The sequence below is a fragment of the Pholcus phalangioides genome, unplaced genomic scaffold (assembly GCF_987345545.1).
Source record: "Pholcus phalangioides strain wild (caught in Gottingen) unplaced genomic scaffold, Ppha-v1.0 ptg000017l_1, whole genome shotgun sequence".
Taxonomy (NCBI): domain Eukaryota; kingdom Metazoa; phylum Arthropoda; class Arachnida; order Araneae; family Pholcidae; genus Pholcus; species Pholcus phalangioides.
The window spans coordinates 9,013,666-9,041,487 of record NW_028301610.1 but is presented as its reverse complement, the minus strand read 5'-3'; the positions used below and the strand labels follow the sequence as shown (position 1 = coordinate 9,041,487).

The following is a 27,822-nucleotide window of genomic DNA, read 5'->3' as shown; positions in this document are numbered from 1 at the left end:
TATCGTCACATGACTCTAACTTTGACTCAAAAATGACCTGTGAAATACAGGTCATATAATCATTTTAGATGTATACATCTTCGGATATTTCTGTCATCATGAAACGAAGAAGTTTCAAATAAAAACTGTACTCATTGAAAACAAGCGAGTTGATGAACTTTAATTTTTTTTTCAAATTTCTAACCGTTCAATTTTTTTTTTTTCTACTTCGATATTTAAGTTTGTTGTGAAACTTTGAAAGTTTCAAATCATGTAGATGGTCATTTCAGCCTTTTCATGAAGTTTGCAAATACGGGAACTTGGTCAGTCCAGTGTCGTCTGACAATGATCAGTGAGTTATAAATGTTATTATAGTATTCATCTTAAATATCTCATTCTCCCATCAGTCAAAGTAGCTGTCGGTTCTTTGTAGCCAACTTGGAAGTGTCCGAAATTTGCATTTTATTTAGTGGACAGCCAAATTTCCTCAATGGGTACAAATTTAATTTTATTAATTAATCGTGAGATTTTAATTAATCTGTAAAATAAATTACTACATTACTCGATCTCTGCGGTCGAATACCTCTGTCAATTAGATCTCTCTTAATCAAAGTAAAATGTTCAGCTAAATGCCAAGACTGTAATGTTCTAATTCAAGTATTTAAGTTGTTTAATTTATAAAAATTTTCAATTTTATTAATTGAAATTCCGAAGTGGATATGAAGCAATCAATTAAGTATTGTTAATATGCTTGTATCGTAACGAAAAAACCGGGTTTGTAATAACGATGTTGAACCTGTCACCAACACTAGTATTGCAGATTTTTAGAATAGATTTAAATCAAGTATTTTATTATTTAATCACACAACTTTTTTGTTATTTGATCAAATATTTTATTGTTTAATCAAATATTTTGTTAGTTTGGAGCTAAGTTCTGACGTTTTTTAAATGTAGAAGCAGCCTTGTCAGTGGCGTTGGAGCCAGAGATGCTGTAGGCAAGCACCCACAGCACAGGGTGTCTGTAGAAGTTATTCAATAGTAATGGTCTGTGTAATATGCTGAAAGGGCCGATAATAATCATTCTTAATTTCTAGTTGGGATAAGGCTCACTTACATTGGGAAAGTTTGCTACTATCTATACTGTACCGAGCGGACAAGTCAGGATCAGTCTTGTTTTTTAGTTGAAGCTCAATTACGCTGGGTGAGTTTACTAGCTATTCACTATGCTATACCAAGAGGACCAGTCATGATCAGTCTTAATTTTTAGTTGGGTTAAGGCTCAATTTCATGTTGGGTGAGTTTACTAGCTACACGATCTATACTATACAGAGAGGAAAAGTCATGATCGCCTTGATTTTTAGTTTGGTTAAGGCTCAATTGCATTTGGCAAGTTCACTAGTTCCTCACTTGCGGTTTTACTTGTTGTTACTAAAGTCCCTCTGTTTAATAACATAGCTGCCAAATCTCCCAAATTTCTACTCCTTCCAAAAAATTCATTGTTATCTTCGAAATTTTGACTATGATTGTAAAAATTCTTACTTCCTGGGGAAAAAATTATTCCCAAAGAATTTACCTGGAAAAAGCCTTTACATTTATTTTCGTTTTTTATCCCTGAAATGATGTCACAAGTGTAACTGTCACCATTGCATCAAATCACAAAAAAAAAATATTTAATTTTTTGGGGGAAAAGACAAAATTTGCCAAACCAGCAGTGATTTAGACTTTCAACATTCAAAATTGGTGAGATGGCTTCTATCTGCTTTGACCATATGTCCCTTTGAGTCTGTATGTCCCATTTCGGGACCAATGGGGATTTTTTTGCTGGCAGATTTGAGAGCAGTGCCATCGAAGCAGGGTGTGTGCTGTGAGTGTTCGAGCAGCCATGGTAATTTGTGATGTGTGCCCGAGCACCCCAGAATTGATTCAGAAAGCAAAATTTTTTATGTGAAACTAAAGACTAACCCGCAGGTTTGAAATACTTCCAATGCCCCTGTTTTAGAGTAGCAGTGGCAGGTAATTTAACCTATTGGTTGGTAATGATTGGCGACTAGATGCCAATCTGCATTGGCTTGCAGGATGTTATGTTTTGGCAAAGGGAAAAAATTCCTACAATATTACTGATGAAAATCCCTGTATTGTTTCTGAAAATTCCCTCTTATTTTTGAACAGAATTTGGATCGTACAAACACCTCCATAATTCTCATTCCCCAAAGTTGGCAGCTATGTTATAACTAGAGCTAGGATTTTTATGCACTAAAAATGTAATATGATTGCTGAAATACAAAACCTGTATTTCTGGATTTTCAACTATTCAATAGTGACATTGCATTTTTAGCGCGTAAAAATTATTCCTAATAATGTTATCTGGTAAACTCGTCGTTCGCTCTGCTAGTGCGAAGAATAAAGTTTGTGACGTTCAACTTGTCTCAACCAGGATCAAAAATAAGTACGCATCATGAGCAAACAAGAGTCGAGAATTAGAACTTATTACAATTAACTTTTATTGCTGAATTTAATATTTAAAGTTATTAAAATATGAGAAATTTTGACAAAGTTTGAATTTTACCGTAAGTCTTGCTCCTTCAATATGGCAGTCCCGATCTTCAATCCATGGAGAACCAGTCCTTCAAAGTGTTTGTTAATCACTCTCAAACTCTGCCACCGACTCTTTTCTTTGTAGACCCTAGAAAATGATGAAATGACCAGAGTTGAATTCAGGAACAATGATGATGGAGGACCAGAATCCCCAGGTGGAGTCTGAGTACAACTGATGAAACAAGTTATGGAGATGAAACTATGCAATGGAGATAAAGTGTAATGCCCAGAGGTGATTGCGCTGTTATCTTACGTAAGGTTGGCTGCTGTCGAGGCATCCAATCAGTGCCGATCTCTCCCCATTAGCATGTACATTAGAGTCTTGCTTATCCTACATAAACGAGCACTCAGAACATCGGATAAACGAAAATGTTGTATAATATAGAGGGGCTAAGAAAAAGCCTGTTGAATGTCAAATTATGTTATAATTTTACACATTACGAACCTAAAAATCATGCTTTACAACAAAACAACAGAAAAATTAACTTACAGAATATTCTGAAGTTAAATACAGTGCTTAAAACGATTAATCCTGTCCCCAACGCAGAATGTTTTGCATTATTCTGTAGCGAACCCTTGACTGACTGGAAATGTTCTGCGGTAAAAATCTCCATAATAGTGTTTTCTTGCACTTTTCTTAAAATACTTCCAGATTGTTCTGCGACGTACGTCATAGATTTTGGCATATTCTGCTTTGGGGAGTCCTGTGATGATTTGAAGTTTTTTATCTTTGCTTTCCTGATGAGCAGCATCATCTTTTCAGCATCATTATCTTGATTCCATTGTTATGTGAAATTCTGAGAGGCTTAACAGTTGTGCTTGATCTTCAATATCATTCATCATAATTGACAAGAGCGACAATTTCTTCATCTGTTATTTCATACTGATTATCATTCTCCATCCAAGTTTCAATTTCTTGCAAAGATGCATCCTCACATCCAGGGATATGTTGCACTAAAGGTAGAATGGTTTCATCTGTGCTTTCTGTTTCCAATGGTTTCATCATTGCTTAACAGCTTCTTCCATGATTTGGTAATTGTTGGAGCCCTTACATCAGCCCAGGCCCTTGCAACCCAATAAGTAACATCCTTTACATTGATACATTTGAATTTTTCAATCATGTCTTGTGACCCCCTTCGATTTCTACAGACACATGAGTCATAGTGTAGACGGGTGCACCTCTGTACAGTTGGGGTAACTAATTAGCTGCAACAGAGTTGGGAGCAACAAAAAATAGACGAGGGTCATGCTCGCAACTTGCAGTTCTTGTTGCCAATTGATGTGTTTCTTTTTCCTCCGGTTGGACGTCAGGTAATATGGACTGTTGGATAAACAAGACTCTACTGTAGTCTGTTGTTCCAGAGCTGTCAGATGGCGGAAGCAGCGGCGACACCATGTCATTTTGCCGTAATGCCAAGGTGGCAGGTGGATCCAAGCTGCAATGCACCACCACTTCCGCTGACTTCCAGTTGACCCCAGATGATGAGACTTGATATTTCAGGTGAAACTTACTACTAGAAATATAATAATTCATTAGCACTTATTTAAATGGGGTGGTCCCTCTCCACCCTCCGATGGGTTTTTTTTTTTTTTTTGTCATCTTAAGGTGACAAGTCTTAAGTACAAGGATAGTCTTCTCACTGGCTCTACTGTTTCTTTTAGTTTTGTCTTTTTTTTAACTTTATTTAGCTATGGTATTATACAGTATTTATTTGGAAAAAAGGGAGAAAAAATTTTAGCTCATCAAAAAAGACATTAAACGGTAGTCATTTGGATTTCTTATCTTTAACCGAGATTTATTTAAATTCAATATTACTTGGACAAGACTTACACTAGGGAATGCAGGGAAGAAGTGTTGTTTTACGTTATAAATAAAATATCAGTTATCACCAGACTTGTGAAAACACTTTAGTTAAGAAAATTTTGTATTTCACCATTGTTTTACTATTTTCAACTTTAATTACATATTTAGTCTAGAAGTTGTCTTCTGTTTTTTTTATTGTTCTCATCTATATTTTTTATATGTAATTCATATAATAGATACAAACACACAATGAAAACAATGTTCTCCATCATATAATATCAATTTTGAGCTGTTTTCAAGTAAGAAGTCAGTGTTAGAATTGAAAAAAAAATATATATATATATATATATATATACACTGCTCAAAACAATTAGGGGAGCAAGCAAAAAAGTGAAGAAAACCGTGCGAGACAGCCACGTATTGGCATACAAGGGATAGTACACGCGTATCAATGCACAATACAGAAAAAAGACATAAAAAAATTTGGAATTAAGCTTTAATTCTTTGAAAATATGGAAAAAACATGAAAAGATGATTTAGGGCAACAATTTGGTTACATGTAAACGATAAAAAAAGGTACTGTTTAGACATGATGCATGAGTTTTAATAGGGTGTGTGGTCTCCTCGAACAGCTAAGACTGCTGCACACCTGTTTGCCATGGATGCGATGAGGTTATCGATCAGACTTTGGGGAATACTGTTCCACTCCTCAAGAAGTGCAATCTGCAAGTCTCGGACAGTAACAGGCGGCCTTGGTCGCGCAGCAATGCGTCGTCCTGCTGCTCGATTGGATTCAGGTCAGGAGAGCACGCTGGCCATTCCATATGCTGTATTGTTTCAGCTTCAAGCATGTTCTCCACCAGGCGAGCTCTATGCGGTCGGGCATTATCATCCTGGAAAACAAAAGAATCTCCAATGGCTCCAGCATAAGGGATGACATGAGGTTGCAGTATCTCGTCTGCATACCTTCGGGCCGTCAAACTGCCATTCCGAATGATATGCAGGTCTGTACATCCGCCTATGCTGATTCCACCCCATACCATCCAACCAGCTCGTCTGTATTGTGACCTTTCACGAACGAATGCGGGGTTATTTCGAGTGCCCCTGTCCCTCCATACCAGAACACGTCGGGTGTCACACTCCAGACTGAATCGGGACTCGTCTGTTAACAGCACTTGGCTCCACTCATGTTGCTCCCAATCTCGATGTTCAGCAGCCCATCTTCTTTGGGCCGCACGGTGGCATGGGGTCAACGTAATGCGACCATTGGCCTACGTGCATAGAGCCCTCCCTCATGAAGCTGATTACATACTGTTTGGCTGGACACCCTTCGTCCTGTTGCCAAGAGCAACTGTCTTTGCAGCTGCGTAGCATTCTCCGTTCTGTTTCGACGGGCTGTTAACCGTATATACCGGTCATCAGTTGCTGTAGTGGCGCGTGGCCGACCTTGCCCTGGTCGACGTCTAACATTTCCTGTTTCTTGGAATCGATTCTACAGCCTTGCAACAACACTTCTGGCGACTCCAACAGTGTCCGCGACACTACGTTGTGTTTGCCCGGATTCCAGTCTGCCTATAACACGCCATGCCATGGATTCTGGTAAATCACGTTGTTGAGACATCCTCAAGTCACCTTGTCTCAAAAAAAAATACTGCGCAATCGAATTTCACAGTTACGGCAGTAAAACAGACGTTTCTACAACATCCCGATTTCTGCCCTTATCTCCTTTTTCTGGTTTTTGACGTCATGGACTTTGATTTGCAAATGAAGTTTTCTTCTTCCGTTTCCTGCTACGCTTTAAATTATGGATGATTCATTTTATGTTACTTATCGGTAAGTACATCTTTGCATAGTTTTGTTAAAACCATGTGCTCCCCTAATTGTTTTGAGCAGTGTATATAAGAACCTACTAGTCTGCAGATCATGAGTGGCTCCCTACATGAAATCTGTTTTGAATAGTGATTCATTTTCTTAAATATATTATCATTTAGAAGAATGACATACTACCAAGGGGTGCAGAGTCAAACTTTATAAAACCACCACTGTTGATTTTGTGGCTTTATCAATGAACAAGCGTGAAGGTTTAAAAAGAAGCATTTTCCTTTTTTTTTTTTTTAATTACATTTTCAGAAGGGCACGGTAGCCCGGTCGATAAGATGCTCGCCTAAAGTACCAAAGGATGTTTTGAGGTGTCGCGAGTTCGATACCCGGTTCGTCCTTGTCAGAAAACTTTCCTGACACAGGGGTACAACAAAAAACGGCGACTTGACCGCAGCAAAAAATTGCTACCGCAGGGAGTCCCCCATCGAGAGGTTAGCGCACCAACCTCTCGATGAGTATAAAAAAACAAGTCTGCGTTCAGAATCTGCGATAAATTGTAGGTCCCGGTCTAATTAGCCCTCGTGTGCAGAAAATAACCGTGGTGCGACAGAAGTGATCAAACATTTTCAGAAAAACATCCTGAAAAATGTATTTGCTATTAAGGAAATGTATGGACCTACTGAATGTGTGGTTGGCTAAGATTTAAAGTCCAACATTAATTAAGAAATATTTAAAACAAAATATCTTCATAAATGCACATATGTTTACATTTTAGCATATTCAGCATAAAATAAAACTTTCAGGTGTCAAGGCTTCCAAGATAAACAGATAAACAAAAAAAGGTCTGGAATGGACTGTCTATGCATCCTCTAGAACAGTGGTTCTCAACCAGTGCTCCGCGGAGGCCCTAAGTGCTCCGTGTGAACTCCCAGAGATTCCGCGGCTGCTCGAGAAAAATAAAATAACTTTGATGAATAAATAGAAAATAGGCCTACGAGACTCCACCGTAGAAATTATGTACCAGAAAGGGCTCTGTGGGTCAAAAAAGGTTGAGAACTGCTGCTCTAGAATAAAGTGGGGGGGGGCATGGAAAGGAACCACCCATATTTTTGTCCCTGACAGAAAAAATGAAAATTCGTTAGATGGATGCTAAAGGATTGAGAATCAGCTGATAATCACTGCTCAAAATGATGCAGTGTTATTTTTTATACAAAAATTCAATAAAATAACAATAAAAAGTAATGTTGTGTTTCAAACAAATGATGAAATTTGAATGACACAAACAATAGCGTACCCAGAATTTTCTTGGGGGGGGGGATAATTTAATCTTTTTTTATTCCCATTTTATTCCAGGGCTAAACTTTAATCTTAGCCGAAAGGCTGAGAAGCGATATCAGGGCTGGACAAATCGCAAAAAAATCTAGGCACTATAAAAATTTTTACCCAAAGAGTTGCTTTTTCAGAGCATAGAGACTCGCTTTTATGTTGGCAGATGCGCTGCTGAAACTCCAAACATTTTTTACTAATTTTTTAGTCGCCATAGTGACCTGATTCCTAAGATTTATGTAACCTCCAGCCTTGGTTTATATGACCTCCAAATATTATATTGTTGAATTGTGGGTGGTACTGGATGTTCGGTTAGCTGAGGCAAGCATGAATTTTGGCACCCCCTTCTATTTTGGTGAATGGGGCACCATACCTGTCTGTCTTCGGTGTGAGTGTTCCAATAGGGTTCAGGAAATTTTTTCTGTAGGAACAACTGAATATCAAACTTTGCTTTGTGTGATTAATCTCAAAACTGCACAAATGTTGAGCAATACATCTCAGAGTATTTGTGACATAATATATAGGGTGAATGCTTCACCTAATCTGCCAAACAAAAGAGGGTGATAGACAATCCCAAGTGTAGCATAAAACACCATAGCAACCCTGTCCTATCTCTTAACTGTTTTTGAGTTATAGTGGATAGAAGGAAAGTGTCAGATCTGAAAAAAACCTAAATTTGTGGAGTTTGAGAGACTTGCATGAAAACTAAGCATATATTTAGAAAGAACAGAAAATCCTATAAGGTGTGACCCTATTTTCATCAGAATAACTTGATCCAGTGGCAAGCTACAAGTGCTAAAAGATTGGCAAAAATGCAAAAACAAATTGTGTTGCCAAATTCTGTAATCACAAATTGTGCAAACACCCTTCTAGCTACAATGAATCACATTTACCAAAACTTGTCCATTCTACCAGCTTTTGAAAAAGCATACAATAAACCGTATCAGTGAGTGTTCTAGTTTAAGAGTAATTTGGTCTTTTGTTTGCAATACATCACTGAAATTGGCATCCATCGAAGTAGACATTCCATGAACATTCAGAATTGGCAATTACAGATTTTGCAGAAAAATCCTATAAAGTGACACCATTTCCATTAGGATGTCTGGATTTAATGGTGAACAACAAGTGCTGAGATATTGGTAAAGTGCAAAATCTATTAAATGTCTACTTTGACGAACACAGATTTCAGTGATGTATTATCCATCACATTCAGTGATGTAATTGGTGGTAACAGATTTTGGCGACAATTCGATTTTACACTCCAATTTTTTTGGACTTGTAACTCGCCATTAAATCCAGCTATTCTGATGAAAATGGTTACTTTATAGGATTTTTTTCTGCTCTTTCTAAATATGTGCTTAGTTTGCATGTAGGTCTTTCAGGAACTTCACAAATTTATGTTTTTCCCAATTTGACACATTTTCCTTCTATCCACCATAACTCAAAAACAGTTAGAGATATAGGACAGTGTTGCTGTAATATTTTATGCTCCACTTGAGCTCATTGGAATAATTGTTTTCTCAAAATCAATTTTTGTCAAAATGTATTAATTTTTTTTCCTTCACTGTCAAGTCAAATTTTCTGGGGGTAAGGGAAAAAACTGGTTTGCACGGCTTTAGCTTTCTTGATGACTCAGTATTATAACATTGCTATCAGCTGAAAAGCATCAAGTTATACGTTTGGTGCACGTTCGAAGAATTTGCAACATTCGGAAGTGGTGCCATTAATTTTTAATGCATTATAACTCTATAATTATTAATCAAAACAAAAACTGAAAGCACACTTCTGTATTACTTTTTCATAAATACAAGGCCACAACAGGCAAAAATGCCCGACGTGGTGGCTGAGAAAGAGATGACCATAACAAATATGGATGTCATATCTCTAAAATACATAGTTAATATTTCAGTTTTTACATAGTTCTCCATAGTTTTTATTTCAGCATTTATGCTAAGCTTTATTCAAATTGTATATTTGATTTAGAAAAAAAAGAAAAAATATGTATATTGTCCAAAATAATTCTGCAGATTAGAAAATTATTTTACAATCATATTAAGTATTTATTCTTTGTATAAAAATAGTCACTTTAAACATTACATGCAATTAATGCGTGTATTTCCTGTGGGGATTTTTATATAGAAAAGCAATATTTGAGGTTTTTGACGTGACAGTTTAAACCATCAAAAACTGCCATGTGGCAAAAACCTGCCAACCCTGAATGTCTTATTTTCTTTTTCAAATCTATAATCATTTATTTGAATTTTCAGGCCAAGATATGATTAAAATGAGCATTCAAACAATTAAAAGAGTAGAGAATGAATGTTAATTATTAGATTTTAAAGGAACAAAAATCTTTTGAGAGGTTTTCCTCAAAATAAAGTTTTTATTGATTCATCTTTCATATATAACACATCTACTTATGCTTTCTTTTTATTTTTTATTTATTTTTCTTATAGAGTTTAGGCGACGAACAAGAAGCCATTCAAGGCAGACAAAGAAAGCTGGTGACATGAAAGAAAAATCAGTTGCCAAAGAAGACATAAGAGCATTTCTTCCTGTCAAGAGTAAAAGTGATATTTTACGAGAGCTTTCACCGCCAATGCCAGAAGTATCTGTGCCTTCCCCAGATGATGCAGCTCTGCCCAAACCAAGTCTTTCATCTCTGAATGAGAAGCAATCAAAACATGATGGAGGTACTTATTGTATTTTTTATTTAACCCTTCAATTACTTAAAAATTTCCTTTTTTTTTCCTCTTAGCAACAGTTTAGTGTTTATATATTTTTATTTTGTAAAAGATGCACTCCGATTCAGACTTTGCATAGATCTAATAAAATCAAAAATAAACAAATACAGTACAAACAAATCTGTTAGAGAAAAGGAAAATAATGGAAAAAACATTCACATGCTCATCATCTATACATCATTTTAACAATCTAAAAGAAGTGACAATATTACTATAATTCAAATCACCAGGAAAGTGATTGAGCAAGTCACTAAGGCCATCATCTAAAAGCAACGGGAGTAGCTTAAGGGTTAACTAATATTTTACAAATAATATGAAGATTTATGACAATGGAATCATTAATAAAATAAACAGAAGAATCAGGATCGGATGAAGCACTTTTGACAAAAACTGTTTGTTTCTGAAGAGCCACGTGCCTGAAACAAAAGTGCTACCAGCACTGACTTAAGGAGCTAGAACATGGTCTTTCACAAGCAAGACGATACAAAGGCTACAGACAAAGGAGCATGGAAAGATGCTTGTTAGGCATCGCAAGGGAGACAGAAAACGAATCATTTGGTTAAGAAGCCACAAAAAAAGGTATATGATATCATGGAAAGAAACATTTAAAATAGTAATGGGCTGGGCATATTGCAAGAAGACAGGACAACAGGTAGACCACAAGTATTCTGGATTGGTACCCTGTGATGTTAAACGTCCGAGAAGCAGGGTTGGCAAAAACCCCGTGTTTTTTCAGGGTTTTTGATATTGTAACGTAAGAAAAGAAAGTTATATATGCTGTAAATAAATATAATTAGACTGGGTAATTTATGACAATTGTTATGTATATAAGTATATTAATAATAATTAGCACAGAACATTAAATCAATATTGATAAAAATTTTAGCTGATATAGTGTGTGCTTAAAGCGCAACCAGAGTTCAAACACCTCTAGTGGAGAAACACTGTTCCCAAATAATAATAAGAAATAGTATAGCAATTTATTAGAATTGTAATTAAAAAACAAAAATCCTAACATTATTTGTAAGCAACTAAATTCTCAAACACATCAATCTTATTCTCTGAAAAAATAGTGTAGGTTAAGAGTTAATTTTTTTCTAGATGTATACCTTTGCTTTACCTTAATATTAAATAAGTTGTATTTAGATAATTTTAGTTTTTGTATTTGTTTGCAACTTTCTTTCCTTTAAGAGGGAAAGGGAAACATTCTAGAAAAAATTTATTGCACCAATTAAGTTGTAAAGCACCAGCTGCAAGCAATCTGATCTCTTATTGGATAGAGTTTACAATGATATATATACACAAATTGCACCAATGAAAATTCTTTAGAATTTTCTTCAGCATTATCTCCCTTTCCCTATTCAAACTACTTTGACCAGTTTTACCAATACCTGAAGTCCGGTCCCCTCAAGATAATGGATGTTTTCCCTCCTGGATACAGCATTTCACCATTTCTTTCTGCTGCTTAGCTAGACAAGTTGTGTATATAAACTATCCAAGTTCTAAAATTTTACTTTGAGAGAAGTGTAAATTTCGGTAGTAAAATTTAGTCAGCCATGCCAAGGACTGAAGGTTCTGGAAGAAAACAGTCCATTGAATGGACTGGTGAATAAAACTGATAACAAATGGCAAGTGGCTTGTAAGTTTTGCAATACCATAGTTAGTGCAAAAGTGGAAAGAATCCACATTCATGTGAATAAATGCAAGAAATCGGAAGCTCATTCCTTGTTTTTGTGTTCATCAAACACTGATGATAATGAATCTTCATCCAGTAAAGAGACATCTACTTTATTGAAAAGAAAGCAACTTCTTGAAGATAATGTTTCTACATGCGAAAGTTCAAATACTATTGTGGATGCTGGAACATCAAAACCTACACACCAAAGGCCAATAGGACAATTTATTGTTAAAACAAGTGACCGCCAGAGGTTAGTTCTTGATCGAAAAGTATCCGAATTTTTTTATGCTAATAATATACCTTTCAATGTAGCCGATAGTGATGCATTTAGAGAATGCACCATAGACATTACACCACAAGGTGTTGTAATATTAATGGTGATTAATATTAATTTATGATTATTTTTTTTCAATTAGCATCATTGCCATCTCCTAAGACAGAAAGGAATGAAAAACTAAGTTTCAAGACCATTCTTCCTCAATGCAAAAATTCTTGTGATAAAGATAAGTCTTCAACCCACCTTGTAGCAGCATCATTAGCTAAACAAAAGCCCAAGTAAGTATTTAGATTTTTTTTTCTCATACAAAAGGATTGTGTCAGTTTACCTTATACATTGTGTTCTTTCCAGAAGTTTTTCATAGCTGAGTGGTAGGAGAAAGATTCAGTTGGGAGCTTGTGATGTAAGATACAGATGCATACATGTTGCAATTTGCCAGTTTAATAATAAAATCTTAGCCATGTGGTTAACTGAAATTGCTCTGTGGTTCACCCAGTGAAATAACTTTATGAAGAACACTGTAGGGCGTGGTAGCCCAGCACAACAAATGACGACATGGCCACAGAAAAAGATTGCTACCACAGAGAGTCCCACATCAAGGGGTTAGCACACCAACCTCTTGGTGAGTATTAAAAAAAGCTGTCGTTTGTGGAATTGGCAATAAATTATAGGTGCTGGCCCCTGTGTGCAGAAAATGACCACGGTGCGACAAAAATGATCAGAACACTTCACACATACGTATAAATATTGCTAAACTTGGCTAATTTGAAGTAGAAAGTGTGAATTATTTGAAATTATAATTATCCAATTCACCTATATTGAATCTATAAATTTATCACAAATCGTTACTTTTAATCATCAGCATGCACTCAGGATTTAAAAATGACCTTAGCTGCTACATTATTTTACTGTTCTATAAGTAGAATCTGCATCACCATGAGATATCTTGACTATGCTTAAAGCTTGATTTGGATTAGATTAACAAAAATCAGTGTTGTAGCAGATTAATAATCATTCTTATGGTACCAAGATCCATTTTCATTTGCATACAAGAATTATGCTTTCTGGTATTTTTTATGCACTTGCATAAAAATAACTGTAAAAATGTTTTTTATTTTTAATTGCAACTTGACTATGAGGTTAGGCAATGGAAATAATTTCCGGTAGTACACAGTCCCAATGCAGTTCAATTGAGCAATGTTAAAATAAGCATTCAATCATTAAAAAACTTTCCTAATTAGCATTATGAATTTTTTTATACATGTCATTTCTTAAACAGTTTACTAATAGCTCATCCAAGTGATTTTGCTAGATTCATACAGAACATGAATAACTTTTTGACACATTCAGATTATCTTGATTTAGCCAGTTTTCCAATCATCATCTATCTTTTTTTCCTTTAAACAGAAGAGCTATACAATAAATTTGATTAACAAAAAAAAAAAAAAACTGAAGTATATTTCAGCATATAATGAATGCCATTTTCAAAGGAAGGAATACTCATACTTTATTAAGAGTATACACAGTAAAAATAGCTGCAATGTATATTACATATAACCAAAAGTAATAAAACACCTTCAAAATTTAATTACATTTGCATGGGTTTATGAAGATGCACTTTTTTTAAATCAGTATAAATTTGATTTTGTAGCAAAGCTGTGTATTTCATTGGAATTGGGCATGGTTTTCAACAGTCAATTGATGGAAGTTTGAAAAAGTTATATGATGTGATTGATTATATGATGTGTGTTACTTAAGTATGAGGGCTTGACAAATTCCAGGTCACCACTGTGACAAACTGACATGGCTCCTAAAATTTTCTGCGAGTGCTAAAATGGAGTCTGAAGACAACATATTTTTTTTTCTAGTTATGTCAGAGTACCTACCAACATGGAAAGAGAGCTCAAGATCCTGGAAATGTCAGGGAAAAAATTCAAATATATGTATTCATAATTTTTTTCGGGGAAAAAATCTGCTTAGCTTCTGAGAAATTTGGCTGGTGCCTAAATTAATTTTGAGCAGCCAGTCTTTACGCCCAGTTGCTGCTGGGTCTTAGTTATTCAAAATTAATTATCTTATATAAATCGGTGCTGCTGAAATTGTACCATCAAGGCTTTGTGAAAGCTGCAGAAAATCTTTCTTGTACTGCATCAGTCATACCTTTGATCGTGTATGCCTTTTATAATAGTAGTTTTTATTCAGAGGTGCAAGCCAGAAATATTTTCATGATAAAAATTGTAGACTGAGTATTCAAAGGAGTGCAAGAATGTAAATTGAAGATCATCGGGGATGAAGCCAGATACAAAGGTTAAAACCACTCTTTTACAGTGTCACCTTTTTTTTTATTAGAAAAGAGGAATTATTGATTGAATAACTCTATGGGATTAGATAAGGCTGCACTTAGTAGAATTATATAGTTTTTACATTCATCACGCACACACTTCTATTTCATGTTGAGAAACAGTGTTTTTTGGTCTGTGTTGTAATTATTATTTTGGATGTGAAGCTTATATAAAAACTATATGGTTTTGTATGCTATATGTTATTCAAACTTTTTCTCTTTTTCTTCTTTTATTAGGAAAGATGATAGTACATCAAAATCTAATCATCAAGTGACAGATTATTTTCCTGTTCGCAGGAGTAATAGGAAATGTGATGTTAAGGTGGAAATTTTTTTTACATGATTCTATCTGTTTTCTTATCTTAAAAATTAATATCACATTTTTATATAAAACTGCCATGAAATTTTTTGCCAACTATATAAATTTGCACATGATTGATAATTGTACATGTTCAAAATTTTTGTAAAGTATGATGAAAATTTGCATTGGTCTGCTGAAGCTGTTTAGATTTGTAATCAAATTCAATCCTGATTACAATTCTTTTTCTTCCTTATATTTTTATAGAAGGAGAAACAGAAACTAATAGAAGAGGCAATTATGTCTGGCAAAGAAGATGGGTTTGAGGTTAGCATATTTGATCTGAAAAATTTGGTCAAGTTATATAATCATGTTTATGAGTAAATTATATATTTTTGTTGTATGGTTGTGACAGACTGACTTAAAAAAGACAAATCAGTTGTAATGATCTGCTTGATTCACACTTGGCCCTATATTATTTTTTTATTATCATTGACTATTGTCTTGGAATTTCATAAAATTTAACCCAAGAAGTAGCAGGTGTTATTTTTTTTGCTGAAAGTTGCTTGTTTATTAACAGGTTAAGGAATTTCCTATCAAAGGTCGTGGTGTTATAACAAAGAAGAGCTTGAAACGAGGAGATTTTGTTCTGGAATATGCTGGAGATCTTATAAGTTTTGATGAGGCAAAGCAAAGGGAAGTATGTTATGCTTCCAAACCAAACACAGGGTGCTATATGTATTATTTCAAGTATGGGAACAAACAGTATTGGTATGTAATTATTTATGCTTATATAAGTTATATGTCTACCCAACTTTAAAAGCACTGGTTTTTTGTTTTTTTAATCTTATGCTCTAATATACTGAATTTTCAAACTGTTGGGTTAGAAATAAAACCAGAGTCAGAGTTCATTCAGAGTCACTAGCATCATTCAATTAGACCTTATTTAGAAAATATGGTGCAGTTCTGGAAGATATATCCACTAAGAGATATTAATTGGATCAAAGTGGTGCAGAGATGAGTCACTTTTTCTTTTACTGATATGCAGGAAAAAACTTGTACAGAAAAATAAAAATCACTCAACGTCGTGTTTTCATTGGAAGGAAAGCTTTGTGATGACATAACAGAAAAAAAATTGAGGACATTAGTGAAGAATTCAAAATTTTAGTGGGTATAAACAGGATGGATACACTCTTATTAACCCACCAGTAATCAAATGAGAAATAATGGTTATGATTAGTGAGCATTAGATTATTGGGGCGTTGCAAGATACTTTTATCTAACATTGTAATTGACTAATGATTTCACTTGCCATCCACAATGAACAATTACCAATCAGTATGTTGAAAAGAGTGTTATTCTCATGCCCTGTACACAGAGTCAACAATTGAGAATAAATTAAAGTTATGATTTTAGCTCTTTCCTTGATGATATTGATGAGGACAGAGTATGAATATTTTGTTAAATAATTTTTATCAGCAGTGATTTTAGATGAGTCAACGACTTATTGTGTTTGTGTAACATTGTCTATATCAGTATTTCCCAATCTTTTTTATGTCTTTGATCCCTCTGTACTGAAGGCCAATGCTCCACAGACCTTTTGTGGTAAAGATCAATGCTCCGCTGACTCCATGTAGTGTACATGGACCACAAGTTGGGAAACACTGGTCTATATCTGAGAAAAATCTTTATTCTAGGATGTAGTTACATTTTTTTCACCTACGAATTAAATTTTTATAAATTTTAGAACTTATTGACATTATTTTCAAAATGATATTCTTTTGAATGTATATAATTTTTTTACCTATTTTTCTGTTGGAATTTGCCACGTAGCCTGTATCACCGTACTTGGATATGGAAACAGGTTTTTACATTATGTACAAGCTAATTATTCTGCTGTCTGTGATAGGGAACACTTACAAATTCATGGACTATTTGGAGGCATAAATTGGATTCAGCTTTCTAAATGTCTGTTAACATAAAAAAAAGTGAGGCGAAAAATTTCTTGAGAGGAATATAGGCCTATAGAAATAACATACCTTTGCATTTGCACCAAGGTTGGTCTGATTTTGCCCAACCCAAAAAAACCTAGTCAGGTTTATTCAAAAGACCCCAGGTGAAAAAACCCACCAAAAATTACACCTTAAAACTGCACTTACTCATAAACTGTGTTTTCTAATGATGTTATTGCATTATCATACTATATCTAAAGAGAAATACATTAATAAATCTATGTATTCAATGCTATTTAGATTATAGGGGTTAGAAAAAAACCCATGTTATGAACCCATTTATCATAATAAAATGCAAAACGATTTTGACCCCCCCCCCCCAGAATTTTCTGTAATGAGCTGCCACTGATATAATAATTACATAAATAATTGTCATGTATATTTGGTCTGTTATATTTATGTAGGCTACAGCATATATAACTTGCTTTCCTCATGCTCCGGTATCATAAACCCTGAAAAAGCCCAGTGGGTTGGATTTTTTTGCTAACATTAATTTGCATAGTGTGCAAGCAATGTAATGCAAATGTTGTTGGGGGAGTAATTTGAATGGCATTTCAAATTATCTAGTGTCATTGGTGTTCAGCACATTTATTGCCAACAAACAAGGCTAACAAAAATTGGGTTCAGAAACTTTCTGTACAGACAGAGTAAATATGATTCATAAAAATAGTCATATGCACTCAAGGTCAGCCTATGGCAATGAACCAAAACAATTATATTTTCATCTTCTTTTTCTTTTTTTGGTTATCCGTTGTTTTCAACAGTAGAATAAAACTATCAATCCAACTCAGAATTGGCTTCATATTATAACAATTTAATTCCAAATTGTCAATGTTTAGCAGAAATATCAGGACTTTTCCAATACAAAGCACGATCACTGCAAATTTCTGTGCCAGAGTTTTGATTTTTTTTTTTTTTAAATATGAAATTGCATGGTTATAAATAGAGCCTGGATTATATGCACTAAAAAAGTGGCAAAATATGCTCTAAAAATATGCAAATATGCTCTAAAAATATGCAAATATGCACTTAAAAATGCAAAAATATGCACTTAAAATACAAAATGTGCACTTAAAATGCCAAAATATGCTCTGAAAATGCCAAAATATGCTCTAAAAAATGCATCTTTTGTATTTCTTAATGCATATGTATTTTTCATTTACAAAAAATATCCCCTCATATATACTGTATTTATATACCGCATATGCAAATAACTCCTACATATTTTTTATTCAGGCATTAATTTTCAGGTTGGTGTAGCTGCCCAATAACGAAAATATCAGTAACAAAAGAATTTCGACACTATTTCTAAAAAAAAATTAACACTTTGACATATCCCTAGAATAGCCTTACAATAAAACGGTTAATATTCGTAAAATACTTTATAAATATGCATTAATTCACTAAATTTCACTTGTGGAGGAAAAAACCGATGTTATGAAAATATTATGAACAATATTTATTTGAAAATTTATAAAAAAAATTGAGTGAGCTTAAATAAACCTTCAAAAATATGCACTTATACTGAAAATTCTTTGATTTTATGCATTTATATGCATTAATGCTAAAAAAGGCCAAAATATGCAAATGCATATGCACATATGCATTTGCATATAATCCGGGCTCTAGTTATAAATCTTAAATTTTGCCAAACTCATTTGATTTATTCTCTCCTTTTTTTCGTTTGCAAAACAGTGTTGATGCAACCAAGGAATCAGGCCGATTAGGACGGCTTTGCAATCATAGCAAGAAGGGAAACCTGAAAACCCAGTCTTTTGCTGTGAATAATGAACCCCATCTCATTCTTATTGCTTGTCGTGATATTGCTGTTGGTGAAGAGCTATTGTATGACTATGGTGATCGTAGCAAGAAGTCATTGGAATTTCATCCGTGGCTTGCATTGTAGTCTCTTTGCTTTTTCTTTATTTCCTGATTTTCATGATTTTGTGTGATCCTGTACTTATGCTGTGTATTTTCATTTCATTGTTTTGTATATGTAAGCATTCATTTTCACCAATTTTCCTTTTTTTTATTTATTAATAGTGTTTTCTTCTCTTCTTTTTTTGCAATATTTATACATTAAGCTGAATTCCATTGTGATGTATGGCTACTATTTTCCCCTGTAGGATTACTGGATGAATTTTCAGTTTAGATTATGTTATCATTATTTTATTAACAAAGTTTGATTTTTCTCTCTGATATTAGAAAAATATCATTTTTCATACAATTAATCAGAAAGTATTTTAAAAATAATAACCAAATTGCATATTGTACTGTATGCTTAGTGAATGAAAATTCTAAAGATCATGCAGGAATGAGTTCCTTCAATTAACAAGTTCCTATGAATCTTGTATCTTTCTGTGAAAGCAATAACGTAATATTTAAACTATAATGGTATAAATTAACAGGTTTTTATTATCAGTTATTTTTCAGAATGATGGTGACTAATTTTTTGGTTGTGGTGAATTACATTTTAAACCCCAGAAAAACTAGAAATCAATTACTTTTTGGGTTAGATAATACAATTGAATGAGCGACGTTAGTAGACTTCAAAATTAAAAAAGGAAAAATGACTATATGCATTTTGGAACTATATGAAGTTCCTTCATCAGTAGCAGAAATAAAGAAAATGTTATAAAATACGCCTAAATTATTGCATGTCGTGATATTGCTGTTGGTGTTACTCTCTGTTCGGGAGTTACTCGCTGTTGTAGACAAGGGTCAAATTCAAAATGAAAATTCAAAATTCTCTTGTTGCTGGTTCATTTTGAGTTCGACTCTGGTCTACAACAGTGAGTAACTCCCGCTATAAGGAGTATTTTATAACATTTTCTTTATTTCTGCTACTAATGAAGGAACTTCATATAGTTCCGAAACGTGCATAACCATTTTTCCTTTTGTAATTTTGGGTCTACTAACCCCACTTGTTCAATTGTATTCCCAGAAAAAAAGTGATAAAAACTAATGTACGCTTTTATATGGCCCCTAATCACTTTTAATACCTTGTCTGCTTATGATATCAGTTTTTAAGGATCCTTACACACACACACACACACAGAGTATAATTGGCAAATTCAACTTGCTAAAAGTTGACCTGCTTGCAGTCATTTTTATTTTGTCTTTGGGGGTGATGCTGTAGCAAGATGTGATTGTATATATATGTTGCAGTGAATGCCAGAAGACTGGTAAATCCTACGATTTATCAAAGCCAACTGGTAAAAGCCCAAAATAGAAATAAGCATAGTTGTTATTAAAGAATAATTAATACATTTTTTGAACACAGTAGCTGTCATTCAGAAGTATAACGTAATCAACTAGTAATTATAATTAATAGACAATTTTTTGATTAATGATATTAAGTGATAATAAATATATAACATCAAGTAGTGATAAATTAGTTATTATTAATAATAGATTCGTAAAAATGTGTACTGGTTCAATGACCAGTTGAACAAAATGGAATTTCACCTATTGTTTTTATTGATTGATTTAGTTAAAAGTTCAAAATAAGAATTGTTGCAAGAGAATTTTTTGGACACCAGTTCCCTTTAGTAAAACCTAGGATGGACCAGTCTTTGAGCTTTTACAGTAACATACGTCACCAATAACCAGCAAATTGGTTCCAAAATTAAATTTTATATTATAGATTTAATAGAATATTGTGTGTTTGTCAAACCCTCAAAATTATTCTGAAACGCTTCTGATTAAATTCTGAAATTATTCTTCGTTAGTGAGATAATTCAGATAGTTCTTTGATAATTTATTAAATATTTCCTTCTTACCTTTGATTATATAATTAATATGATGGTTTTTGGTTTAAGAATCAGACTTTATTCAATTTTATCAAAATTCTTTATTTTCACATCAGAAATTAAGTTAATATTTAAAATAAAAAGCAATGAAAAGCTTATAGATGCAGTAATATTAGCTTTCACAGTGAAATTGATCTTGCAAAAAAATGTAAAGGGGTGTCTGAAAATAAGTCATCTATGGATCTTTTATAAGGAAAGTTCTCATCTTGTCCTGCTTATGCCTCTATTAAAGTCATTCAGGGTGTTTAAAAAGGTATATTTTGCATTTATAGAGGTCTTGATACTCAGAAGTTCTTAATTATGTAGCTTTGAGCATTTCATAGGTTCATCAAAAAAATTTAATATCAAGATTCATTATTAAAAGAAAATACCAAGTAATTATATATGTATAGTTTAAATTACCATTCCTTCTTGGTAACATTTATTTTGAAGTACCATCTTTCTCAGTTTTAATTAAGATGGTGTTTATTATGGTTTTTTTATTTTTTAATCACATATTTCATCTTTTTCAAAGTTTATAAACCATTACTCATTCATTCAGCATGTGTCATATAGATGAACATCGTTTTGTATATAATCTCATGTCTCTTCATCTTATACTGACGTTTCTCTTATACTTCATCCAGCTTTTTCCTATCCTATTTGTTGCTGCATGTTTTAAATGAATTATGAGTATACATTCAAAATGAATGCACACTCTAATGTATTAGGACATTGCCACAAACAAAAGAAAACCAAAATTCATGATTAGTAGTTGTGAACATCCATTTTGTATTTAATGAATTTGATTGAACACAGATGAAAATTTCACTTCAATGTTTACATCAATTTTGATATGTCAATATTCGTTTCTGTAATGGTTTCATATCAGATTATTTTTGGAGTTCTAGATATTCAGTAACCATTATTTTCAACTGAATTACCTGGCTTTTGATAAAACAGAATTTATAGCTTTTAGCCAATTAAATTTATGAGAAAAAGATAAATGTCTTTGTATCAGTTAGCTTTTCATTTATCGAAATCATCACAAAATATGCTGTAAATTGATAAAGAGAATATTTAACTTTCCCTTTATACTAAAGGAAAATTGTATAAAAATATTCAAAATGGTACTACTATAAATGTTCCTGACCAACGAAGCATGTACTTATAGGAAGAACTTGTAAAATGTGGAATACCAAAAAAATTGTCCTTTAATTTTTTTTTTTTTTTGCATGTGATATGAATTTAGTTATGGCTCAAACATGCATGAAGTATATCTAAAATATGCATAATGGTTCAAACTTTCAAATTTTATTTTTAAAAACTTTTATGCTTACTGTGTCTTGTTATAAAATATCTAGCAAGATATGCTTGGATATGTATATTCATCTTTTGCCAATTTTTTTCTTTTTTTGTGTGTTGATCTGTGAGAACCTTCTAAGCATTTTTGGGTCACTGAGTATAAACTGTCTCAAATCCTTGATATGGAATTTTCTGTCGAGATGTAAGAATCATGTCATCTTTTCTTTGAAGGACGACATAAAGGATGACGGCAATGAACTATTTTTGTATAAAAACATGTTTGTGAAATGATTTAAATCTTAAATTTAATTTCCACTTTCAAAATTTATTTATCATGATTTCCAGAAAGCCATGGCGGATAATTTCAATTAGGTAATTTTTGGTTCTTCTACCTTATAAAAATGTGTATAGCTTTTTCTTCTTCCATTTCCTCACTTCTCAAAGTAATAAACTTTTGATTTAGGGTAATAATGTCTTGGTTATGTTTCAGTCACTAAAATTAATAAACGAAATTGAGACAGTAAGGGAAATACACTACTAAACCAGACATGCACCTCATCCATATTCCTCTGCGGAAAGAGAAATGAAAATACACTGCAATGGTGCAATAATTACATTTTAAGGTGAGCTAATATTCAAGTTTCTTAGAACAAAAATTTGGTGCAGTACATTTGAAGGAGCAACATTTCTGGCAAACTACTTTTTTTTCCTTTAATCATTTTTATGGGTGTGGCATGTCTTCTGGAAATTATGTAACTTTTGAATTGAAAGAGAATGTTTATTTACTTGATCTATCATTTTGCTTACAATGTTTTTGAAAGTCACTCTTGAACAAATAGAGTTTAAAACAAAACATAAGCGAACAAAAAACAGATGAGTAAAGCAAAGATGGCTCAATCAGACTATCATTATTCTTTAAAAAGTTCTGTTTTATTTACAACTAAACGATTTTTAAATCAGCATGCAGCACTTGCATTCCATCTAGTTATTTTCCAAATTATATACATATTTAGTCTGTGATAGTCAAATCTGCCCGTGAATCCCTTGCCAGGGGATAATCGGATGCCATAAATTGAGGTAGGTATTGGGATTTAGTAGGAATGTGTATGCTGCTCAAAATAAAGTTGTCTTACAATCGATTTCATAAAAAAATATTTAAACATATATATGCAACATTTGGCATCACAATCATTTTTATGAGTGTTTTGAGGTGGTTTTCAAAAGTTCTGTTGAGAATAATTCAGTTTTTGTTTTAATTAACTTTTTTCTGGGAGTTTCATACAAATGTTCAAAAAAAGAATTTTTTTAAATTCTATATTGATCTTTGCTATTCATCAAGTTTTACTGCCATTTTATTTAGTACACAACTATGCAAATATGTTATGTAGCAAGTGACGTGGGTACCCTATGCAAAGTATATGTAGCATTTTGTGAAGTGATATGTTAATTTATGTTACTTAATGTGTGTGCTTAGAAGTGTAAATTATTGTTGTGAGACCTTAAGTTATATAAAATATTTCATGACTTATTGATAAATGGCTTACATTAAGCAATAAATGTTTTCTTTTACCTCACTTTCCATGTATTTATCTTTTTCAGTAAATTTATTTTTTTTAATAGGATGAACTATTTTTTCACTGCATTCAATTTTACTTCTAATCAATATTTTCATATAAGCACATAATGACAAAATTGGGACAAGGTTCAAGATTTTAATAAGTATGTCTATATACCCAGAGTCATATCAATATTTTTTAGGATTAGGGAAGTTTGCAGTGCAAAATGGAAATTTTTATTTTTATCCCATTTTTAATTCATTTAAGAAACTTTAATGAGTATTTTTTAAAAATATCCAGCCATTTCCCATATATTGGAAAAGGTTTTTTTTCATCCACCACTTATATATTGGGAATCTTTTTTTTTTTTAATGTGAATTTAAGAGTAGGGCAACATGATACTTTTCAGAGCTATTAACCTTTTACAGGACAAATTCAGATATGGATTGATTTTCATTATTTGTTCCTGTTATTCCCCCCTTCTGATTATTAGTTTGGGTTTTAGACATTAACGAAGAAATTTGTAAAAAAAACTTTGTGGAAGAGAAATTTTTTATCGTGTCAACCTATATGTCCATAAAAACTACATTAGAAACAAAAACTTTATTTTTTCCTAAAAAATAAATAACTTTACGTTAAATAAATTTATTGCATAAATGCTGAATTTAATGATATTTTAGATTAAGTTGGAATCTATTCGGATGCCTTCAAAAAAATAATAACCATTTCCATAAAAATAATTTTTTAAATTTATAAAAACATATGTTCCCAATTGCATTATGTTGTTAGAGTATTTCTTGATATCTAATCATATCCTCAACACTTATACAGATAAAACTTGAAGAATTTGAGTAAGGTGTATTAAAGATATTGTTAAAATTTTTTTGTTGCAAATATATATTTTGATGAATGCATGTTTTTTGATAAACTAGAACAGTTAGCAAGTTTCAAGGAAAACAAAAGCAGACACTTAATATAACTTTAATTATTTTTTTTTTTTGATTAATCTATATAAACTTTGCATCATTGTGAACTTTGGGTCTGCACTAATTTCATTTTTTGTGTCTTCCACTTCTTATAGTTAGAATAATAATTAAAACATGAACCCCATATTTAAAAGCATTATGCAACATAACTGTTAGCTTTTAGTTGAAAAGTCTGTTGTCTTTGGTGGTGTTTGGATATTTCACGCACTCTTCTCTTTATTTTTCAATCATAAAATGAATTTTGCCTGCAGAAAGTTTCATTTATTGAGCCAGTTGAAAAAGAAAGACAGGCAATCCTAAAAATATCCAACAAATAGAAAAGACCAATAATTTATCTGTTAATTTCATTCATTTTCATTACTTAACATTACAAATGTTTACATTTGTCAGATTTTTTTTATTTACTGTCTAATCGTGACTTATTTTTTTAAATTAATTGATGTTACAACATTGTTTTTATTAACATCAAATGCTTTTAAAGAGGGTATTTATGGATTGTGAAGTGAATACATTCATCACTTATCTCATATTTGTATTAAATGTCCACCCCCTTAAAAATTTTTATTTTACACAAATGACACTGCCTGTTTAGCTCTTAAGTCATGAAACATTATGGGAATGTAATATAGTCAGTTATTGATTGTGCAGCACACAGCAGATGTTCACCTTTTTATATTTCAGATTTTCTTCATATTATTTTGTTAGTGTGTGTTATGCATGAACCATTATCACTTTTATTTCCATGTCTTCCAATTTTTTTAAGATGCAATTTAAAATACTGTTACATCATACTTTCTTGAGAATGCTATGCAGCTTGTAAATGGAGTCAATGTACAGAAGCTACATGTCTCATTTTGTGTTATCAAAGCATTTTGTGTGATAGAAAAGGCTCAATTCTGTGCTCAAGGGCTGTTTGCTCTTTGTGCTAATGCCTTTTATTACTAGTGTTGCAATAATATGAAGAGGGGATTGTGGAAGAGGCCCACACATTTTTAATTATGTGCCCCCCCCCCCCATAAAGAATGTTACCAATTATGTTAATTTTGTGTTAGAGCTGCATAATTATATTATTTTCAAAATTTGAGTCAGAATTTAGTTCACATTTCTTAATGCTTTTTGTAAATATCATTTACTGGAATTTCAAGTATCGGATATTGATTTCAATTGTCTGATTAATTGAATTTTTAGAACACATAAGTTCATTTTTCTGTTATGACAATTTGCAAACCTCTTTGCTGTAGTGTTTTTTTTTTTTTTTCAGTGCTTACCTGAGTTTCATTTTGTCATAGGGAAGTTTTACTGTATGTATTTATGTTTCAACTTGTATTTAAGTTGTATTTGATTTCCAGTTGTTTGTTGTAACTTAAACCTATACTTTGTTTCTATTCGTAGTTTCCTTCTTTTAGTCCTCAATTTGTCCTGTTTATTGATAATTTGGGAGGCTTTCTGTATTATATTACCAAGAAATTCTACTAATCAGCATAATCATAAACGTATGTCAAAATTTACAAGAATTTTTCCTTAATGCCAATGTGAGTATTTTGAGAGAATATCATCAAATATCCATTCTTTATTCATGAGCAAGCTATAAAATGAATCAATTTTGTAATTGTATGTCTTAGTCCCTTTTCCAATATTTGTGGTAAATTTTGACGATGTGAGTTTGCCCAAACCTGGAATCATTTAGGAAATAAGAAAGATAAGTGGGTTTGACTTTTTCTTTTTTTTCATATATATCAAATAACATCCATCCTTAAATATCCACCACCTTTCCTTAATCTTGTAGTCAAATCACTCTCTCCTGGCTTATTCTTCAACTGGCAACATTTTCAGTGAAAACAGGAGTAGAGTTAAACTGATCTGGTTGAACAGTCATGGTCACAACAGAAAAATAGCCAAAAGGGATGGCTGAAAAGAAAATATATATTCCCATAACTGATATAAATGTTCATTATAAATGCAAGCAACCAAAAATTAAAGAAGAGATAATGAAATTTCAGAAACTAAGGCTAAGAACATAGTGGGAGTGGTGAGCAAAGCGACGAATGAGGGAGAAGTGAAGCGAGATGCGAATATATCTGAGCAAGGAACATAGCACACATAGTGGGGTGTTTAATATAGCAGAGAGTATCGAATATAAACTCGCAATCAGCTTGGTTTTTTTAATTAAAGAATGCTTAAAAATTTCATAATTATAAAAACCATTGCTCAGACAACAGTTTAGAAATAATAGTGTTGTGTGAATATCACAATTTTTAAATATAACTTACTGAAATATTTCTCATATTTTGGTCGCTTTCCTCCCTACATCTTTTCCCATGGCACTTGAGTGTGATCAGTTCCGAAAAATCAATAATATTTTCTACTAAACTTATGAGTAAAAATTGAGAAAAATATCAAGTTCATCAAAACCCCCTACCATTTAAATTTGTATTAGCGTAGGCAGGAGGGTGGAAGTGGAAAATCCCCCCCCCCCTTCCGCTTGAATAGCTTTCTTTGTATAAATATTTGTTGGTTTCATTTTTTTTTTTTTTTTTTTTTTTTTGCACAAGAAATGTAATTATTGACAAACAAATCCAGCTTAAAAACATTCTGTACCAGTATGGAAGTATTGGCAGTACACGGAAAATAAACAAACAAATAAAACTTGCCAATTTTTCCACAGAAACATGCATGATTTTTAATTCAGGCTACTCAAATACATTTTTCCACACGGTGCATGATAAATTAACTTAAAACTCAAAATATAAATATTATAAACTCAAAAATATAAATCATTTTTGGTTTGGTTAAGCACGTGTGCACAAAAAAGTTTGCCGGGAAATGTATGAAAATTATTCGGTACTTGCTGTTTTTCCATTTGATCATCCACACCATTTTGAAGCAAGTCGAGAACTTAACATCAACGATTCTGGTGACATTTTTGACCTCACTACTACTTTTTAACAGCGTAAACAAGCCCTTCGATGGCCATCTTGAAACAACACACAAGCGAGCAGAGCAATGGAAACAAAATATCTTGAAAGCTTTGCTGTTATCGCTTGTCGCGAAATTCCCGCCCTACTGCGATGCGCGCCACTATATGCAACCGCATTAGAATCAGTGTGTTTGATTTCACTGCTCTGATCTCTTCCCCCCTCGTTGCTTTGCTCTCTGTCTTACTATGTACTCAGCCTAAAACTATAAAAGGCTGGTTTCATCAATAAGGGATGGATACCTTGTCAATTGTTCCCTACATAGATATCGTGGTAGAATTCACAATAACAGAGTAGGCTATTTTTGATAAGACGGCAGCAGTATGAACAACAT

At 32.8% G+C, this 27,822-nt stretch overlaps 1 protein-coding gene across 3 annotated transcripts; it reads left to right on the top strand.

Moving 5' to 3' along the window:
• The first annotated feature begins 171 nt into the window (after positions 1-171).
• On the top strand, positions 172-25,898 carry LOC149072218 (N-lysine methyltransferase KMT5A-like). 3 transcript variants are annotated; one of them, XM_089246388.1, is made up of 8 exons: positions 172-331; positions 3,886-4,075; positions 9,982-10,218; positions 12,364-12,502; positions 14,803-14,887; positions 15,131-15,190; positions 15,444-15,634; positions 18,571-25,898. In XM_089246388.1, the coding sequence occupies exons 2-8, from the start codon at positions 4,054-4,056 to the stop codon at positions 18,779-18,781; spliced, it is 945 nt and encodes a 314-aa protein (XP_089102514.1). In that variant the 5' UTR covers positions 172-331; positions 3,886-4,053; the 3' UTR covers positions 18,782-25,898. The 3 variants fall into 3 exon arrangements, with proteins under 3 accessions (XP_089102514.1, XP_089102513.1, XP_089102515.1); XM_089246387.1 differs by lacking the exon at positions 3,886-4,075; XM_089246389.1 differs by lacking the exons at positions 172-331; positions 3,886-4,075 and adding an exon at positions 387-473.
• Positions 25,899-27,822: the final 1,924 nt, after the last annotated feature.

What these genes read in the sequence shown, in the direction of transcription:
- LOC149072218 (XM_089246387.1), top strand. Translation starts at nt 277, where the DNA reads ATGAAGTTTGCAAATACGGGAACTTGGTCAGTCCAGTGTCGTCTGACA. An exon ending in GCAAAGAAGATGGGTTTGAG is followed by an intron (nt 15,191 to 15,443) that starts GTTAGCATATTT and finishes GTTTATTAACAG; the next exon opens with GTTAAGGAATTTCCTATCAA. An exon ending in TATGGGAACAAACAGTATTG is followed by an intron (nt 15,635 to 18,570) that starts GTATGTAATTAT and finishes TTTGCAAAACAG; the next exon opens with TGTTGATGCAACCAAGGAAT.